Source organism: Scyliorhinus torazame, chromosome 1, assembly GCF_047496885.1.
Source record: "Scyliorhinus torazame isolate Kashiwa2021f chromosome 1, sScyTor2.1, whole genome shotgun sequence".
Classification (NCBI taxonomy): domain Eukaryota; kingdom Metazoa; phylum Chordata; class Chondrichthyes; order Carcharhiniformes; family Scyliorhinidae; genus Scyliorhinus; species Scyliorhinus torazame.
The window spans coordinates 84,249,221-84,270,583 of NC_092707.1; the positions used below are offsets into that span (position 1 = coordinate 84,249,221).

General features: G+C 42.6%; 1 protein-coding gene across 4 annotated transcripts in view; it reads left to right on the top strand.

The window, feature by feature from the left end:
• Positions 1-21,363, top strand: part of sppl3 (signal peptide peptidase 3) — a 247,765-nt gene that overhangs the window by 149,624 nt on the left and 76,778 nt on the right. For all 4 annotated transcript variants that reach the window (XM_072497308.1, XM_072497328.1, XM_072497323.1 and 1 more), the window contains 2 exons: positions 8,052-8,171; positions 13,539-13,617. In XM_072497308.1, the coding sequence (XP_072353409.1) occupies positions 8,052-8,171; positions 13,539-13,617 (199 nt within the window). The remainder of the gene's footprint in view (positions 1-8,051; positions 8,172-13,538; positions 13,618-21,363) is intronic.

Below are 21,363 nucleotides of genomic sequence, written 5' to 3' on the forward strand. Positions count from 1 at the left end.
GCAGCATTGTATTAAACTTCTGGCACAATACAAATTGAGGTATAGGCCAGCTCTAATAGATAGCACTTAATGTTACTGAAATGAAATTTTAAAAAAAGTTTAAAAGTGATTTCAAAATATTCCATCTACTTACTGTATGTGAACTAATGCCCGCACCCATTCAATATTTGGTGTTCAGATTTTTATACTGAATTCTAATTTAATAATGTAGACAAAGCCACTCAGTCAATTTTATTTCAAAACTTTACTGTTGAGATTGCTGGGGGATGTGTGGGGGGGAACCGAGAATTTGAGACCATTATTTTGTAGATGCATTTTGGAATGTAGCACAAGAAAGCTGCTGTTTGTTTCATCCCTACCATATTTGACTACAGGGATTCAACTTGAAATGAGTGTCCCCATCCATTATTTTTAAAACCTGGCTTAAAACAAATATCTATGCCACCAAATGTGATGCATGGTTTTAAAGAACTGTCTCATGGGTGGGTCTTGTAAAAGCAGTTTTAGCTGCAGGACAAATTGGCAGCAGATTTGTGCTGCAGGTCACGAAAAGTTTGTGTGTGGAGTCTGGAAAGAAGACTGCTAATGTTCTGCCTTTTATTTTTATGGCTTCTTTGCCTCTCCTGCATTGCTCCACACTGCTTTACTCCACCAACCAGCTAAAAGAAAATGAGTGAATTTGTTCATCAGTTTGCAGTGTGGCATAATTTTCAGTTTGATCAATTTTCTTAATTTAGCTTGCAATTTTTACAAAAAGAAATGTTAATGTCCATAACAGCCTCCAAATCCCAAGCTTAATTTTCCAACGAACATAAGAACTAGGAGCAAGAGTAGGCAATTCAGCTCCTCGAACCGCTCCACCATTCAACACGATCATGACTGATTTCACCTCTGCCTCAGCTCCACTTTCCTGCCCGTTCTCCAAAACCCTTCAACCCATTACTGATTAAAAATTTGTCTATCTCTTCAAATTTACTCGATGCCCTGGTATCCACAGGACTCTGAGGTAGTGAATTCTGCAGATTCACGACCCTTTGAGAGAAGTAACTTCTCCTCATCTAGGTTTTAAATTTGCTACCCCTCATCCTAAAACTATGACCTCGTGTTCTAGATTGCCCCACAAGAGGAAGCATCCGCTCTACGCCAGCTTTGACAGTACCGTTTATCATAGATCATACAATTTACAGTGCAGAAGGAGGCCATTCGGCCCATCGAGTCTGCACCGGCTCTTACAAAGAGCACCCTACTCAAGCCCATGTATCTACCCTATCCCCGTAACCCCCACTTAACCTTTTTGGACACTAAGGGCAATTTAGCATGGCCAATCCACCTAACCCGCACCGCTTTAGACTGGGAGGAGACCGGAGCACCTGGAGGAAACCCACGCAGACACTGGGAGAACGTGCAGACTCCGCGCAGACAGTGACCCAGCCGGGAATCGAACCTGGGACCCTGGAGCTGTGAAGCAACTGTGCTAACCACTATGCTACCATGCTGCCCCAATTGTATACCTCAATTAGATCTCCTCTCATTCTTCTAAACTCAACAGAGTATAAACTTAAACTGCTCAGTCTCTCTTCATAAGACAAACCCTTCATCTCTGGAATCAATCTAGTGAACCTCCTCTGAACTGTCCCTAATGCAACTACATCCCTCCTCAAATTAAGGAGACCAAAACTGTACACCAAAATCCAGGTGCGGTCTCATCAATGTCTTGTACAATTGCATTTCCCTACTTTTATACTCTATTCCTTTAGCTCAAAGTCAAAATTCCATTTGCTTTCCTTATTTGCTGCTGTACCTGCATGCTAGTTTTCTGCAATTCATACACAAGGACACTCTGCACCGAAGCACTCTGAAGTTTCTCTCCATTTAGATAATAAGTTGCCTTTCCAATTTCTGACCCAAATGGATAACCTCACTCTTATCCACGTTAAACTCCATCTGTCAGAGTTTGCTAATGAATGAATCCCTTGCCACTATTGCTCTTTCTTCCTTATTCCACTCCTCCACAAAAGGCTCCTGACTCCAGGATCGTACATTGCCCTCCTGGTACCAGTGTCTAGGATGTCCAGGAGCGGCTGCAGGAAATTCTGCTGGGTGAGGGTGAACAGTGGTGCATATTGGTACCAATGACTTGGGTAGGAAGGGGTATGTGTCCTGCAATCAGAATTTGGGGAGCCAGGAAAAAGATTAGCAAGCAGAACCTCAAATGTGGTCATCTTCGAATTACTCCCTGTGTCATGTGCAAGTGAGTACAGAAAGAGGAGGATAAGGTTGATGAATGCACAGCTGGAAAGATGGCACAGGAGGGAGGGCTTTAGATCCTTGGGCATTGGGATTGGCCCTGGGGGAGTTGGTACCTGCACAGGCCAAGCTGATTGCACATAAACAGAGCTGGAACTGAGTTCCTTGTGGGGCATTTTGCTGTGCTGTTGGGAGGACTTTAAACTGACTAGGCTAGGATGTGGGAACCAAGAGTAAATATCACAGGAATACCAGGATACATAAAAATATTGTGAGCACTGGATAAAACTAGTTTAGAGAACAGTAAGTTAATAGATGAAGTCGGATGAAGGGAAAAAGTAATGCGGTCTAAATCAGGGTTACTGTGCAATTATGTGAAGGCACAAATGTATAGTAAATAACATTGGGGAGTTGCAGACCCAGATTGTGTGGAAATATGATGCTGTGGCAGTAAAATAGACCTGGTTCATAAAGGGCAGGACTGTGTGTTGAATATTCCTGGGTACAGGGTTTTCAGAAAAGATAGGAAAGGAGGAGGAGTGGCGGTACTGGTTAAGGAGAGCATTGTAGTCCTGGAGAAAGAGCATGGCGGAGCAGTCAAGGTCGGAATCAATTTGGCTAGAGAAAAGAACATAGAAGTTACTATTATATTGCTTGATGTAATCTTTAGACTGCCAACCAGTGAGAAGGATGTAGATGAGCAAATCTGGAGGTAAATTACAGACAGATGCAAACATTATAGAGTAGTCACAATGGGAGACTTTACCCATATGTGGACTGGAACAGTGGTAGTGTAAAGGGCAGAGAGGGGCAAAGGTTCCGAGATTGTGTTTGGGACAATTTTCTACAGCAGTATCTGTCCACTCCCAACCCTTCACGGTGCCAGGGTCCCAGGTTCACTTCTCACTGGGTCACTGTCTGTGCGGAGTTTGCACATTCTCCCCGTGTCTGCGTGGGTTTCCTCCGGGTGCTCTGGTTTTCTCCCACAATTCAAAGACGTGCAGGTTAGGTGGATTGGTCGTGCTGAATTGCCCTTAGTGTCCAAAAAGGTTAGGAGGGATTATTGGGTTCCGGGGATAGGGTGGAAGTGAGGGCTTAAGTGGGTCGGTGCAGACTCGATGGGCCGAGTGGTCTCCTTCTGCACTGTGTATGTATGAGGTGGGCCAAGTAGATCGTGTCAGTCGGGAAACATTTAGGAGAGAGATCATTGTATTGTAAGTTTTAGGACAATGTTAGAAAAGGAAAAACAGGCAATCCAGAAGAAAAATAATTAACTGAGTGAGAGCTGACTTCAATGGGGAAAGAATGGAGCTGGACCGGTTAGACTGGAACAAAAGATTGGCGGGGAAAATTGTAGGTGCTGGTGTGGTATACATGAACATTGAAAAGGCATTTGATACAGTGCCACACATCAGACTTGTGAGAAAAGTTATAGCTCGATGAATAAAAGTGACCGGAGCAACCTGGATACAGCATTGGCTGAATAATAGGAAACAGAGCAGTAGTCTGAAAAATGGATAGTTTTCAGGCTGGTATTGTTCCCCAGAGGTCGGCATTGAGGTCTTGCTTTTGCGAATGATAGAAAACTCCCCCCCCCCCCCCCCCCCCCCCCCCCCCCGCCGCTTGCTGGCCCGCCTGTGCATCTCATCCCCCATCTCCCCCCCCCCCCCCCCCCCCCCCCCCCCCCCCCCCGGCCATGCTCGCTGGGCCGCCTGCGCCTTCCCACCACTGCACTCGCTGGCCTGCCTGCACCTCCCCCGCCGCGCTCGCTGACCCACGTGAGAAAGTGCTATCTGTTCACCAAAGAGGGGCACTCTGAACAAAATCCTTTTGACACTAGCAGAGAGGCACAAAACATTTGTGGGGCAATTAATATATTCATTGCAACAGTACTTCATTAAATCCTCATCTCATCCAACTTTCCCATGCTATCCCCCTCATTCCATTCGTCCACCTCATGTCATCTTCTTCCCATTTTCCCATCATCCACCTCTTCCAAGATATCCCTGTGACATACTTTTAATTTCTTCTTCACCCCAACCACACCACCTATGCCATCCCATCTGTTGTCCCCATCCTAATCCGTCCAGGGTAGCTACAGAAGAGACTGCCTAAGTGTATTTCATCAGGAGCCCCAAGAACTGAGCAGCAAGCAGCTGGCCGAATAAACTTGTTTATAGAGGTCTTTTCAAGTTAAGATAACTTTGTTACTGGACTCACGTTCCTTTCCACTGTAATTTTATCCATAACCCCTCTGCCCCTCACACATTTTGATCTTTTTTTTAGAAAATATTTTATTGAAATATTTGTAATTTTCACAATTTAACATGTTGACATTTCTAAAACAACGGTGCGGGTCGACGCACAAAATACCCCCTAAAATAACAACAAACAATAAACCATGTACCCCACTTCTCCCACCCTATCCCCAATTACCCGTATACTAAGTTCTCTGTCCTTATTTAAAATTACCATGCCTTCGGTTTTCCTCTCCTCCCCCCCCCCCCCCCCCCCCCCCCCCCCCCCCCACACACTTTTTTCCCCCCTTTTCCCCCATACTGCTGACGTTCAGTTTTTGTTAAAGAAATCGCTGAATGGCTGCCAATTCCGGGCGAATCCCTGTATTGATCCTCTCGGAGCGAACTTGATTTTCTCCAGACTGAGAAACCCTACCATACCGCTGACCCACATTCCTGTTTTCGGGGGCTCTTGAGTCCCCCCATCTCGGCACGATCCGTCTCCGGGCCACCAGGGAGAAGGCCAGGATATCGACCCCCCCCCCCTTGCCCCCGGATCCTCCGACACCCCAAATATTGCCAATTCTGGACTCTGAGTTACCCTACCTTCCAGGACATCTGACATAACATCCACAAATCCCAGCCAAAATTCCCTCAGTTTCGGACATGCCCAAAACATATGAACATGGTTGGCCGGGCTACCCCCACACCGTCCACATCTATCCTCCACCTCCTCGAAGAGCCTACTCATCCGGACTACCGTTATGTGGGCCCTGCGGACTACCTTGAACTGAATCAAGCTGAGTCTAGCACAGGACGAGGATGCATTTACCCTTTTCAAGGCTTTTTCCTACAGTTCAGTTTCCAGCTCCCCTCCTAGCTCCTCTTCCCACTTCCTCTTCACCTCTCTGATAGGGGCCCCTTCCCACTCTAACAATTCCCTGTATATCTCATAAACCTTCCCACCTCCAACCCTTGTTTTTGACAGCACTTTATCCTATAGTCCCCTTAGGGGGAGGTGAGGAAAGCTTTGGACCTGTCTCCGTACAAAGTCCTGCACTTGAAGTACCGAAACCCGTTCCCACCCAGCAAATCAAACTCTTCTTCTAATGTCTCCAAGGTTGGAAAGCCCTCCTGGATGAATAGATCCCCAAACCTCTGAATCCCTGCACCCCCCCCCCCCCCCCCCCCCCGGGGACAAACCGATGATTGTCACAGATCGGTGACCACACTGACGCACCCTCCAGTCTCATATGCTGTCTCCATTGCCCCCACACCCATAGGGCTGCCACCACCACTGGAGTACCGAGCCGGCGAGAACGGCAGGGGCGCCGTCAGTAAAGCCTCCAGATTCGTACCTTTGCAGGATGCTGCCTCCATCCACTCCCAGACCGACCCCTCCCCCACTACCCACTTCCTGACCATCGATATGTTGGCAGCCCAGTAATAAATAACAAAGCTCGGGAGAGCCAAGCCCCCTTCCCCGCGGGTGCATTCCAGGAGTGTGTCCCCTTTACTCTCGGGGTCTTACCCGACCATATAAACCTCAATGTTGCCGCATTCATACTTCTGAAAAAAGCCTTTGGGAACATTTTGATCTCTTGTCCTCCATTCATCGGAAGAAATTGAAGTCTCTCCCAAGGGCTGCTACACTCATTGCACACGGTACCTTAATGTTGCAATAAAATATTACAACATCTATTTAACCAACTGTCATCCCACAGGTGCACTGGATCGACATCCAACCAATCAAACAGTCCATCAGACGAAAACTAATTATAGTTTCACTGAAGTTGAAAACTTTGGAAAATTGCATTACTTGGCATTCTCAGGTTTTGAATGAAAACTGGTTAGGAATGATCTAAAAAAAAACAATTAAAAGCTGAAAACTAAGAACTTGGTTATATACTGAGATTAAGAATAGTTTAAACTGTTTGAACCTTGTTAAGAATTTGGGTTCAAAAGACACCGAGGGGACCATAGTAATATTGAAATTGAGAGATGCAGGAGTTGCCACATACTATGAAATATCAACTGAACTCAGTGTTAGATTATTGTATTGAAATCCATTATGAGCATCTGCTTGGAATCAAAAATATATAAGGCTTGAAAATAGACTTTGACATTGGTGTATTACATGCAGTGCATTAGTGTGAAACAGAGCTGGTCAATTGTAAACAAAGACATTTTATGCAGACACTCTAATTTCATGTGTCAGATGGCTCCATAAACCCTTTAATGTTTTCATTGTTTTTGTTTTATGTAGCAGTGATATATATTATGGATCAGTTTTCACCTGCCATATAGAAGGTAGTGTTTTCACCGCAGTAGTGCTTAGCAGACATTGGCAGTCATTGAGTTTGTGGCTCACTGTCCTTTATGAAAAGGAAAATTTAGCAATATGATCAAGCAGTTGCAAGAATTTCTTCTGCAGCAGATCCTGTGATTTAAATATGTTTAATTTTATCGGGTTTGCAGCCTGATGTGTTCAATAGATGGATGAAATCAAACTGGCTAAAGTGCCTATCTCACCTGAAAAAGTAAATTTGCAAATTGAGTTTTATATTTCCAGGTTGAGAAAACTATCTTGAAAGTAACTCTCCCTGCTCTACAGACAGGTTTATTCAGCCAGTTGCTGCTGGGTTCTGAGGGTCCTGATGAGATTGCACCATGACAGCCCCTTCTGTAGTTGATGCATAAAATTGCATCTAGAAATTAACTTGTAATTATATGAACCATTGCATTCTGGACTTTTGATTAAGTGAAATAAATACCCAATCATTCTCTGAAAGTGAATCAGGCTGAGGGTATAATTCCTTGGTTGCTAATGATCTCCCAATTCCGTGCTTGAGTAGTTATTTTTCTCTGCAAACTTATTCCCTCCCTCTAACCCAAAGCCAGTTCAGACTTACAATAGGCTATGCTCCCTCTTCTTAAAAACATGCTCTCCAGCTCTAATTAAAATACCAAAACTGATATTAGAAACTTGCGTTTTGCCCATAAAATGTTTGAGAGATTTGTTGGCTACTTTATGCAAAATTGATAGATCGTATAATGTGTTAATGCACTGTTACAGTATTGCACAGCAGGACCTGAATGTAAAGGCAAAGTAGTATGCTTAGCAAGTAGTATGCAAAGCGTCACAATTTCTTAAGGATAACTTTTACACACACATTACTCCTGTTTATATATTTTTAATAATGTACAAAAGATACTTTATGCCCTGCAATTTCATCCAACAAATTGTGTTATGGTTTGCTATTTGTTCTCTAATCTTCAATGTGGATGAATTGCTGCAATAAACTATGCAACTGTTGGCTACTGTGTGCTGGCCTTTGTAGGCATTTTCCTCTCTCCCCGGCCGTCTTTTTCATTATATAAAAGAATAGCAAAACAGCATCTGAGCTGTAGATGTGTGCTGTTGGACCTCTTTTATTGACCTTGTATTTACTTGAGTCAAAACCAATTTGAAGCAGTCTTCACTTATTTATATCTGTAAAATGTGGTGAAATTTGTCAAAGTTGTTTTGTTGCAAAACTCTTAACTAGTCATTTGTTTGTTTTCTAGGTATCCAGACCATAGACTCAACACAAGCTCTGTTTCTTCCAGTAGGAGCATCAGTGTCTCTCTTAGTGATGTTCTTCTTCTTTGATTCTGTTCAAGTAGTCTTTACAATATGCACTGCAGGTATGAATTAGTGTAGTATGTCTGAGGAATGTGAATTTTGTTTGTGTACCTTTTTAATATTTATGAACTGCACAGAATTTGGTATGTAAACTCACTGCAGAAGATGTTGGATTCTGGTAAAATTGTTGCTGCCAAAACGTTAGTGCTTTGACTTGCCCCTTGAATTGCTTTTGGGCCACTAATTAACTTTATTTATTGTCTTTAAATTTGAAAATGTGCTTCAGAGACATAATCAACAGTGGATGATAAACCAAAGAAGGAAATAGTAGGAGAGGTGACCAAATGTTTGGCCATAGGGATGTGTTTTAAGGAAGTTCATAAAGGAGGATAGGGAGTGTAAAAGTAAGAGGGATTTGCAGAGGGAATTCAAGACAAAGGTCCTAGGTGACTCAAGGTATTGCCACCAGTTGAGGGAAAGAGAGGGGTGAAGGGTGTGATGCACAAGAGTCCAAACTTAGATGTTTAGTCAAGCTCGTAACCTGGCTTATTTACGTTCGCTATAATAATAATCGCTTATTGTCACAAGTAGGCTTCAATGAAGTTACTGTGAAAAGCCCCTAGTCGCCACATTCCGGCGCCTGTTCGGGGAGGCCTGTAAGGGGATTGCACCTGCGCTGCTGGCTTTGTTCTGCATTACAAGCCAGCTGTTTAGCCCACTGTGCTAAACCAGCCTCACTCTAAGTGATAAAAGCAAATTACTGCGGATGCTGGAATCTGAAACGAAAGAGAAAATACTGGAAAATCTCAGCAAGTCTGGCAGCATCTGTAGGGAGAGAAAAGAGCTAACGTTTCGAGTCCGATTACTTTGTCAAAGCGATGTCACTATAAGTGATATACATTAATTTACAGAGACCAGTTCTCTGCAAACAAAGGGAATACTCCTGTCACTCTTCTTCTGGCCTGCTTCGCCATTTAATGAGATCATGGCTGAGCTCATTGTCGCCTCAAGTTCACATTCCTGCCTACCCCCAATAGTCTTTCGCCCCCTTGCTTATCAAGAATATATTTACCTCGGCCTTAAAAATATTCAAAGACTCCACTTCCATTGTCTTTTGAGGAAGAGAGTTCTAAAGACTCTCAATCCTCTGAAAGAAAAACATTCCTCCTCATTTCTGTCCTAAGTGGGTGGGCCACACCTTGTACCTAAACGGTAGGTGAACTTTCTCATTGTTTTGTTAGCAATTTATCATGTGAGGTACATTTTGCGACAGGAAAATTTCTGTCGCGTAAATGAGCCTTCGACACCTTTTAGACTTGGATGGATTCAGAATGTTTATTCAGTCTTATTGCTAAAAACAGTTCCGCACTATTTTCCCCTTTGAAAATCAAGTAATTTGAACATGCCCTCTGACTTCTGAAGATGTGACTCTGCACCTAGACTAGTCAGATAGCACAATCTTGCAAGGGCTTTGCCCATGATGGTGATGGTCTGCTATGCTCTTCAGTAACATGGCTCTCCAGTGCAGTATGGATCTTGAAGACTTTAAAGCACTGAATGGACTCGGGTCATGAGAGAAGGAGCGTGACTTGAAGATGTATTAAAGGAGGAAGGTGCAGAGTTTACTCTGCTGCACAGCGAAGTGGTCGGGCCCAGTGCAGGGCTCTAGCGTCACATCAGGATACTATCAACATCAGGAATCATTTGATTAGGGCTCATTCCAGCTGGAGCACTCTGATCTCAGAGGATCGCCATGGTATGGAACTCCATACCATTAAAGATTTAGCCTAGGACAGCATAACTCTTGCCAGATGTGCAACTAGCAATGGTAGTAAGAGGTTTCACTATCACCATTCACGGATCTCTGGTTCTTTTCACCACTTGAGCCCTCTTTTCCTGTATTGGCAATAATTGAGGACAGGATATTTGATGAACCACCTCCTCCAGTTAGTTATTTTTCGTTCTCCATTTGCAACTGGATGTGGCAGGACTGCATAGCTTTGATCTGATGCACTGGCTGTGAGATTGCTTTGCTCTGTCTAACATATGTTGCTTCTGCTGATTAGCATGCACGTAGTCCTGTGTTGAAATTTCACCCAGGTTAGCACCTAATTTTTAGGTATTCCTGGCATGCTGTTCTGAAATCCTGATTGAACCAAGATTAATGGTACAGTGAGGGATATGCTGTCAATGTGGTTACATTGTAATTGAATACAATTCTGCTGCTGCTGGATACCCAGTTTTGAGCTACTTAATCTATTCGGACTCTATCCCATTTAGCACCGTGGTAGTGCCGCACAGTGCAATGACATGTGACCTTGGTGTGAAGACCGGAATCTGTCTCCTCCACCAGGACTGTGCAGTGGTTACTCCCATCAATATTATCATGGACATGTGTATTTGCAGCAGGTAGATTGGTGAGGATGTGATCCCTCCTGGTGTTCTCATCTGCTGCATGGCCAGTCTGGCAAATATATCCTTTGGGGTTCAGCTAGCTAGCAGAGTGGTGATGCTACCGAGATTAGCTCAGTTGGCTGGACGGTTCGTTCGTGATGCAGAGCAACGCAAACAGCATGGATTCAATTCCTGTATTGGCTGAGGTTATTCCCCTGAGGTGTGCTGACCCTCAAGTTAAAATCACCAGTCAGCTCTCCCTCTCAAATGGGAGAACAAAGAACAAAGAAATGTACAGCACAGGAACAGGCCCTTCGGCTCTCCAAGCCCGTGCCGACCATGCTGCCCGACTAAACTACAATCTTCTACACTTCCTGGGTCCGTATCCCTCTATTCCCATCCTATTCATGTATTGTCAAGATGCCCCTTAAATGTCACTATCGTCCCTGCTTCCACCACCTCCTCCGGTAGCGAGTTCCAGGCACCCACTACCCTCTGCGTAGAAAGCTTGCCTCGTACATCTACTCTAAACCTTGCCCCCTCACCTTAAACCTATGCCCCCTAGTAATTGACCCCTCTACCCTAGGGAAAAGCCTCTGACTATCCACTCTGTCTATGCCCCTCATAATTTTGTATACCTCTATCAGGTCTCCCCTCAACCTCCTTCGTTCCAGTGAGAACAAACCGAGTTTATTCAACCGCTCCTCATAGCTAATGCCCTCCATACCAGGCAACATTCTGGTAAATCTCTTCTGCACCCTCTCTAAAGCCTCCACGTCCTTCTGGTAGTGTGGCGAACAGCCTATGGTCATCTGGGACTATGGCAAGTTTTGTATGGCCTCATGCTTCTGCCCCAAGTTTAAATAAACAGCTGTGTGCTATAGGCTAAAATAAGCACTTCCTTTCCTCCTCCCCCACATAGAATCTGGAGCATAGGAATTCAAAGCTTTCCTCGGATAATGTTGCAGTATCTGCCCTTAGCTCTGTCAATTTAATTTGTTTAAATTGCACAACAGTCCCGCCTACAACCTATCAATACAAAATTCTTTAAAAATGTGTTTCACTGTCTTTTTTTCTGTCTTCTGCCTCCTGTAAATTGCTACAGTCAAATCTAAATGTGCACAATGATATTTTATTGATGTTCAAAAAATCAATGTCTACTGCAGCAACCAATGCTTGCAGTAATAATGCATTACTAAAGATTCCTGGTGCAATTAAATAAGAGTTTTTAGATTTGAATAATATCAGAAATCCTTGACTGTGGTTACGTTTATCAGTTTCTCATCTCTCCATGATTAGAAACATGCTTTTATCTTGCTCTTCCTCGTGTCTCTCCAGTTGCATTAAGGAAGTGAAAAATTATTAAAAGATGCTCTGAAAATACCACATGACGTTTGCAGCCTGCAAATGCTGATAGGAACACTGCTGCTGGTCGAAATGCTAGAAAATACTGATGTGATTCCTTGAAAAGTGGATTTCTGTGAATATTGAGAATTCAGTGTTTATGACCACTATAAACTTTTTTTGAAAAAAACAAATCTCGGAACTCAAAGTTGAGAGTTTCTTGGCCAGCATAGTTAGGATCTGAAGTCAAAGATGCTTAAATAATACAGCAGTTTTATCACCACTTCCTAAAATTTTGCTAAGTCCAGCTGGAATTTCCTGATATGCAGGTACAACAAGTGATTAGGAAGGCAAAATGAATGTTGTTGTTTACTGCAATGAGAATGGAATATAGAAATAGGGATATTTTGCTAAGTTGTACAGGGCATTGGTGAGACAATGTCTGAGTACCATGTCCAGTCTTGATCTCCTTATTTAAGGAGGGATATAATTGCTTTAAAGCAGCTTAGTAAAGGTTCACTCGACTCATTCCTGGTGTGAAGGGGTTATCTAATGAGTGAAGCTTGGGCAGGTTGGGTCTTTATTCAATGTACTTTAGAAAATTGAGAGGTTATCTTATTGAAACGTGCACAATCCTGAAGGGACTTGATAGGGTGGATGCTGAAAGGATGTTTCCCTTTGTGGAGACGCCAGAAATAGGGGGCACAATTTAAAATGTGGGGTCTCCCATTTAAGATGGAGATGAGGAGAATTTTCATCTGAGGGTTCTGAGCCTGTGAAACACCTGTTCCCCACAGAGCAGTCGGTAGAAACAGGGTCATTGAATATTCTTTTGGCAGAGGTATATAGCCTCTGGGCTAACAAGGGAGTCATAGGGGATAGGCAGGAAAGTAGAGTTGAGGCGACAATCTGATCAGCCACGATCTTATTGAATGGCAGAGGAGGTTTGAGGTACCAAATAGCTTCTTAATTCATATGTTTGTATGTAATTGGTAAGGAGGACAAAAGAGCTGCTTTAGGCCACACTTTTTATTCATTGTTTTTGGCTTCTTTTGATGAAATTTTGCTGCACTATAATTATAACCATTTCTAAGTCCTGAATATACAGTTAGTAAAAGTGTATTTCTAGTCGTTAGTGTATCACCTGCAACTGCCTCAGCATTAAATCATTCAATACGTTAAAAAGTCGGGTCATCACTAAAGTTTCTCCTTGTATAATTATTAGTGCTGATATTTGCTGAAATAGAAATTTTACATATTGATCTTTTGCTTAACTGGAGTGCATCAATGTTTTAGTTCTGTGATTATATGGTATTATGGTTTTACAGTAATTACTAAAATATCATGAGCAATAATTTGTATACAACTAAATAGTCTGCTCATGATGGTTTAATTTGTGTCATGTGCCAAGGCATTTTCCACAGTTGAATGTGGAAGCCAGAGCATGGACATTTTCCACTTTCACTTGCAGTAATTCAGTAAGTTCAGGTCAATCTTAATGAAATTGCCATTTGCTTTTGTCACCTGCATTATCCCTCCTTTTGAATGAAGGAAGACATGTTTGTAATAAATTCAGTATGCCAGCTAAACTAATTATCAAGAGTTTGATCTCTCGAGTTTCTAAATTGCCTATTTTTTGACTTGACAAGGTGCTCTCATTAGCTGGAACTCAATAGACCTTTTTCTTTCAGTTCTCGCAACAATAGCATTTGCCTTTCTGCTGCTCCCAATGTGCCAGTATTTAACAAGACCCTGCTCACCTCAGAACAAGTAAGAATTTATAATCCTCTCTGTTGTGTTCTTGATGAACTTTAAGAATGGATGTACTTTTTAATTGTCGACTTTACTTGATTTCTTTTGCCTTTTCACCATAAAGAAAAGAATTAAACCCTCTGCTTACTTGCACAAATTCCATTTATAGTCTACCGCAAAGGTTAGTTTCATACATGCTGTATTAAATGGTAAATTGTCTGGGCTTAGCTAAGGTTTAAAATCTGTATTAAATCTGCATTAACCAAAAATTGCATTTATGTAGCACTTTTCACAACCTTTGGAAATTCTAAAACGCTGCACAGCCAATGAAGAACTTTTGAATTGTAGCTACTGTTTTAATATAGGGAATGTGGAGCCAATTGGCACACGACTCCCATAAACAATTATAAAACAAATTGCCTAATAATCTGTTTTAGTGCTGGTTAAAATGATTGGCCAACATGCTTGTGAGAACTCCCCCTTTGTTCTAATTCGGAAGGAATCTCTTATGAGGGACAGCACAGCGGCGCAGTGGTTAGCACTGCTGCCTCACGGCATGAGGTCCCAGGTTCGAACCTGGCCCTGGGTCATTGTACGTGTGGAGTTTGCGCATTCTCCCCGTGTTTGCGTGGGTTTCGCCCCCACAACCCAAAAAATGTGCTGATAGGTGGATTGGCCACGCTACAATGGCCCTTAATTGGAAAAAATGAATTGGGTACTTTACATTGATTTTAAAAATCAAATCTCTTATGAGCACTTGAAAGGACAGGTGCGACCTTGATTTATCATCTCATCTGAAAGATAGCACCTCCGACATTGCAGCACTCCTGCAGTACTGCATTGAGTATCAGCCTTAACGTGCACCAACCTCTGGAAATATACAACCTGCTGACATGGAGGTGAAAGTGCCGTGACTGATATCAAATGGTTTGGATTCTTTCATCATGGTAACTAATATGTAATTTCCTTTTTGAGTTCATGTGGTGCATGAGCTCTATGAATATAAGTTTTTTATATTGAGAACACCCTCCCAGAACTATAGCAGGGTCTGTCTTGTACTCAATTTTCACCCTACCAGCCCCTGCATTCAAAGGATCATCCGCTGCTATTTCTACCAACTGCAGCACTGAGCACATCTTTCCTTTGGTAATCCCTGTCAGCATTCTGCAGGGACATTTCCCTCCATGGCCCCCTGGTCCACTCCTCCAAATACCCCAACCCTCCTTCCCCTTTCTATGACACCTTCACGTGCAATCACAGAAGGTGTAATACCTGCCCCCTTAACTCCTCCCTCCTCAATTGTCCAAGGGCCAAATACTCCTTTCGGGTGAAGCAGAATTTCACTTGCACCTCCTTCAATTTTGTCAGATGTATTCGCTGCTCTCAATGCGGTCTTCTCTACATTGAGGAGACTAAACACAATCTGGGTGAGCACTATGCGGAACACCTTCTCTCCGTCCGTAAGTATGACCCCTGCCTTCATGTTGCTTGTCATTTCAACTCTGCATCTTGCTCTCATGCCCACATGTTTTTTGGCCTGCTGCAATGCTCCAGCGATGCCCAACACAAACTGGAAGAACAACACCTCGTATTCCGATTAGGCACGTAACAGTCTACTGAACTCAACCTCGAGTTCAGCAACTTTAGACAGCTTTCCGCTCAATCTTGACCCACTTTTTTCTTTCTTGGTTTCCTTGCTTTGCCCAATGCAACTCCACCCCTTCCCCTGTCCCTGTATTTCAGTTTTGCTTCCACTGAGCACTGACCTTGGTTCTCATAGAATCTCTACAGAGCAGAAAGAGGCTATTCAGCCTATTGTGCCTGAACCAACCCCCCCGAAAGAGCACCCTACCCAGGGTCAGGCCCCACCTTGTCCCCGTAGCCCAGTCTAACATCTTGGATATTAAGGCGCAATTTAGCATGGCCTATCCACCTAACCTGCACATCTTGGACTCCCTTATTAAAAAAGTCTGCTGTCTTACCTTTATGTCATTACTAGCACTTTTTCAGTCCTTAATACCATTGTTCATCTCGTGTCAATTACATCTTTGGCTGTCTCGTTTTAGCTCCAACGTACCTCTGACCTTCTCTTCTGTCCTATCCCCTTTCCAACTATATAATGCATCACATAATAATAATCTTTATTAGTGTCACAAGTAGGCTTCATTTACACTGCAATGAAGTTACTGTGAAAATCACCTAGTCGTCACACTAATGGCGCCTGTTCGGGTACACTGAGGGAGAATTCAGAATGTCTTTCGCGACTTGTGGGAGGAAACCGGAGCATCCGGAGGAAACTCACGCAAATTCCACCGGACTGTGACCCTAGCCGGGAATCTAACCCGGGGCCCTGGCATTGTGAAGAAACGGTGCTAACCACTGTGCTACCATGCCACCCATTACGTTCTGAAGAGGAGTCATACAAACTCTGAATATTAACTCCGTTTCCCTCTCCACAGATGTTGCCAGACCTTTCTATTTTTATGTGAAATCCTGCTGATTACAGGAAAACGCTTTGGAATGGTGGAAAAAAGTGAATTATGCCAATGTTTGGAAGGCATATTGTTTTGAATTTTAATGCTGGTAGTGAACTGAACTGAATTTATCTTGTGTATTTATTGCCTATTTATTGGATTTATGTTGGAAGTGGCTTGCAAATGTATTTTTGGTACAGAGAAATTAGAACATACATAGAACGTACAGTGCAGAAGGAGGCCATTCGGCCAATCGAGTCTGCACCGACCCACTTAAGCCCCCACTTCCACCCTATTCCTGTAACCCAATAACCTCTCCTTACCTTTTTAATCACTAAGGGCAATTTATCATGGCCAATCCACCTAACCTGCACGTCTTTGGACTGTGGGAGGAAATTGGAGCACCGGGAGGAAGTCCATGCAGACCCGGGGAGAACGTGCAGACTCCGCACAGACAATGACCCAGCAGGGAATCAAACCTGGCACCCTGGCGCTGTGAAGCCACAGTGCTAGCCACTTGTGCTACCCTACCGTTGTGGTAAAAGGATTCTGTATTTTATCCTGTGACCATGTGACGTGGGGAAAAGATACAGCTTGATCATACAAGTGTGTATTTAAAAAAAAATAAAAAATTTTTTTAAGTGACTGGCCATTTCCTGACTTTATTTCTGTTCGTGTAACTATGCATTTATTTCAATTAACCATGTGTCTATTGTGATGAATGTAGGAATTTAAGTTATATTGTGTTATTTGTATTTGGTGCAGTAAGGGTTAAAAGCCTGGGTTAGTGTGTGAGTGCTGCAGTCATGTTTTTAAAAATCCTTTTCAGTTTAAGTTCAGTTTTAGATCGACTGTTCACAGATCAGCAGCTGCTCTCAAAACAGTGAGTTTTGATCTGTTGGTGGACAGACTAGAGGTTTATCTCAAAAGCGAAGATTTGTTTGTGAATAGGACAGGACCAGTTTCTCAAAGGCTGGCAGGTTAAACAATACTCTTGAGACCAGCAAGAATCTGCAGGCTGTTTCCTGACCTGATTTCTCTTTCTCCAAACAGTCTTTTAAAACAATCTCTATTAAGGGTCTGCTAACTATTTATAAGTGGATTCTGACCAGAGATGTGTTTTGCTGGAGTGGAGATAAAAGATAGCAGTTAGGATTTATTGTTTCATTGTATTTTAAGCATTGTTTAATGAGTAATTGTAAGTGGTTTTCTTGTGTGTGGTTTAAGTTATTAATCCTGTGTTAGTAATTAGCTTTGTTTTAATATACCACATCCCTATTCATGCAGAATCCTGGAGCGAAGTATCCTTTCCTCACGGTCTTACAAATTAAATAAAAATTTGGGCTTTGTCCAGTGTCTTAGCAACTGTTGAGTTCTGGTCCGAGATCGTAATAGTATGTAGACATTGCTCACTAGCCAGTGTATGGTGTTTGCAACCAGTTTACAATAATAGAGTAATAAAGGCACTGGGTTGGGCATCATTGCAGACATTGTGAAACCAATCACCAAACTCTGAATACAGTGTGTGTTGTGCTCCTTTCCATCCCTGTCCCCTCTTTTGCGTCGCCCCGTCCCTCCAGCCTTGCTCCCTTGTTCCCCACATCCCCTTTGACCTGTTTCACCTCCACACTGTTGTCTGAATCTTTCTAAGATTCTAGCACTCTGGTTAATTAAAAACCTTTCAGCTATTGCAACAAAACTTTTATTTGCCAGTAAGTTTAAGGAAGAAAAGTGGAACTTGCAGTTATTTAGCCCCTTTCACAACCGTGGGGCATTCCAAAAATGCTTCCAAGCCAATGAAATTGTTTTGAAGTGTAGGTGAAGTTTTAATAGAGGGAATATGGTAGCCAAATTGCGCACATGGAGCTCCCATAAGCAGCAGTGAAATAATTTTGGGAGTTGGCTGATGGATAAAATTTGACCAACAAACTGGAGAGCGCTCCCCTGCTGTAATTCAAACAGTGCCACGGAATCTTTAATGTGCACTTGAGAGGGCAGATGAGGTCTCGACTTAACATCTTAAGTGGAAGCCAGCAGCTTTGTACTGCACTGAAATGTCTGCCTAATTTACGGCTTAAAGCTATGCAAACCCACAGCTCTGACTGAGCTTAGAATGCTGCTACTGAGCCAAGGCTGATGCCAGATGAGATAGCTTCACTTCTGTAATCTTGTAATTAACTTGTTCATTCTTTTGGTTATGGATGTTGTCGATACAAAATTGATATAAAAAATGAGATTTTTTTTCTGGCTGCTACCTCTCCCTTCCCTTATGCCCTCACTTGTTCTATCTTATTATTTTTGTTAGAGCTTCCTCTAAACAAATTGACTGCTACGTTTGTCTACAAGAGTCATTACGTAAGAGAAACAAGAGCTTGTGAAGAGCTTTGGGGTGTACCGAGGCTGTGGATGGTGTTATATAATGACACCTTTTAAAAATATTTATGCATTATTCCCATCACACAAAGATAAACTTGAATCTTGCCCTCCTGAGCACCAGAGTAGGTTTTGGACAGAACGTTCCATAATTTAAAAAAAAAGTCTGATGTCTTAAAGTAATTTTGGTGCTTAAAATCATAGCTTTTAAAAATAAAATCAGTATTCTTGATAACATAACAGCATGAAGTTGGTAGTCTGGTTCTTAAGCCACATTGTATTTGAATATAAACTTCACAACCATGCACCACTCTGCTGCCTTTGTTTTACATTGATGAAATGGTGTTTGTGGGCACAGTGATTTCTATTTTCACAAGCGATCTCGCAGGGAGCACATTAAAAGCCCAGCGCCCTATGTTTATATTGCTAAATTCTGTTTCTTTAAACAATTGTAGATTCAGATTTTTGTGGCCTGATGCTGCTTTTGTGATGATGGTTGTTTTTGTGCTAATTTTCATCACTTATGATACCTGTTTTTTTTAAATTCTTTAACCTTTCCCTCCTGACTACCATCGTTTGCATAGAGAATCCCTATGGTGCAGAAGGGGGCCATTCAGCCCATCGAGCCTACACCATCCTTCGAACCAGTACTTTACCCATGTTCACTCACCCGCCCACCCTGCCCTATCTCTGTAACCCCATAACCTAACCTGCACATCCCTAGACACTATGGGGCAATCTATCATGGCCAATCCACCTAAACCACACATCTTTCGGCTGTGGGAGGAAACCGGAGCACATGGCGGAAATCCACGCAGACACGAGGAGACCATACAGACAGTGACCCAAGGCCAGAATTGAACCTGGAATTGTACTAGCACTGTGAAGCAGCAGGGCTAATCACTGTGTCGCCTCTTGTGTTTCCTCTTGAGGAAGAGCATAACTCGAGGCCATTGTTATAAGATAGTCACGAACACGATCGTGGGGCAGCATAGATACTGCAGAAAATGCAGTCAGTTCAGTGTAGCATGAGTGCAGGAGCAATAACAACATGAATAAGAAAGGGAAGCAGAAAAGGAGAACTGGGGAAAAAGTCAAGGGGCGGGAGAGAAAATCAAGCAGAAGGGAGGAGAGAAACATGGGATGAAGTGAGAGAAAAATGACGAGGAAGGAAATTATAGGCTCTGCACACAGGGGTTGGCCCTTTCTTCTAAAATTTAAGAACTTGAGTTAAATGTCCCATTAGAACATTGGAATTGTATTCGGAATATGTTGCAGATAGGGCAGCATGGTGGCGCAGTGGTTAGCACTGGGACTGCAGTGCTGAGGCCCCGGTTTCGAATCCCGGCCCTGGGTTACTGTGTGGAGTTTGCACATTCACCCCATGTCTGCATGGGTTTCACCCCCACAACCCAAAAAATGTGCAGTTTAGGTAGATTGGTCGCGCTAAATTGCCCCTTATTGAAAAACAAATAATTGGGTACTCTAAATTTTTTTTAAAAAGGAATATGGTACAGGTAGGCCTACACTTAGCTCTGAACAGGGATAATAGATTTTTGCTACCATATACACCAGGTGATATTCTGCTGATGCATGTTATCTAAATTATGTTGTGTTGCATTAATTTGGAATGCTGCAATATAGTTCTCAAACTATCATGGTGAATAATTAGTGGTTTTCATACAAAAATGGAATGATGGCACGTGCTGCCCGTCCCCACTAATTATACACCAGTAAAGATTTCTTAATTTCATGAAATAAGAATGCAGTTTGGCCTATGTAGTTACAGTAAATAGTGGGTCCAATTAGAACCTGATATAATCCTAGAATACAACTCAAAACACCAGTCCTATTTTTAAAAATAAACTTAATTGCTCACTGGCCAGCTGTAGTCCTGCCCTTACTGGAAGTACTCCGGTCTGGCAGCATCTATGCTAGAAATAGAGTTAGCGTCTCAGGTCTGTGACCTTTCTCCACAGATGCTACCAGATCTGCCAGTATTTATGCCATTTTCTGTTTTCATTGCCGAATTGCAGCATCTATGATAGAAGAGAAATTTCGTAGTACTTGAGGGAAATTAGACTTTTAAGTTAATATTTGATCATCTTCTCCATTTGCTTTGAGATATTAAAATAACTTATCACCGCTTATGATTAATGTTTTTTAAAGTTCTGTTTTAGAATAGGCCCTGAGGAACAGAGGTTGGTTTACCAACTAAGACCAGAACAAGCAATCAACCTGAACCAAATTGCTCCGTAACGAGCAGTGCTTACTGACTGCTTTTGGAAATCTCTCTTTCCTGTCCCATTTGATGTTTTTTCTTCACCCCACCCCCCAATGACCCCCTGGATCCTCCATGTCCACTCACACTATGTGCTATGGAACCAGTGGGTCATCTAATAACAGGTCTTTTTAAAAACACTCATTCAAAATATCTGCTTTGAAAGAGATCAACTCCTTATAATCTCAAAGATGTCAGTTAATCAATACAACACTTAGCCAAACATTCAGAATAAGGCCACCTGGAGAAATAGATGTTGATATAGCTCACAGGTGACTTCATTATGACTGCTTACCTGAGCTCTAAATTAAGATGGATTAGCTCAACAGGGGTCTGACTTCATGGGTGGAAGCGTGGTATTTACTTTGGTTGACATCATGGATCAAAGTACGTTATTCTTTCTTTGAACTGTTTCTTTCAATGTCTCTGTTTATTTACACCAGATTAAGAGGTATGAAGTGAGGTAAAGCTTCTGTTATTGATTCTGTGATGGCTCTGCCTGATTGACATTTTATAGAGTTGGAAGAGCAACTTTTGTTCCTAAGCAGATTTTTAAATGTTTTTTTAAAATGCATTTCAAGACCTGCCATTGTCTTTATATGGCTCATTGGTTCTATAGTGTATACTGGATGAGTG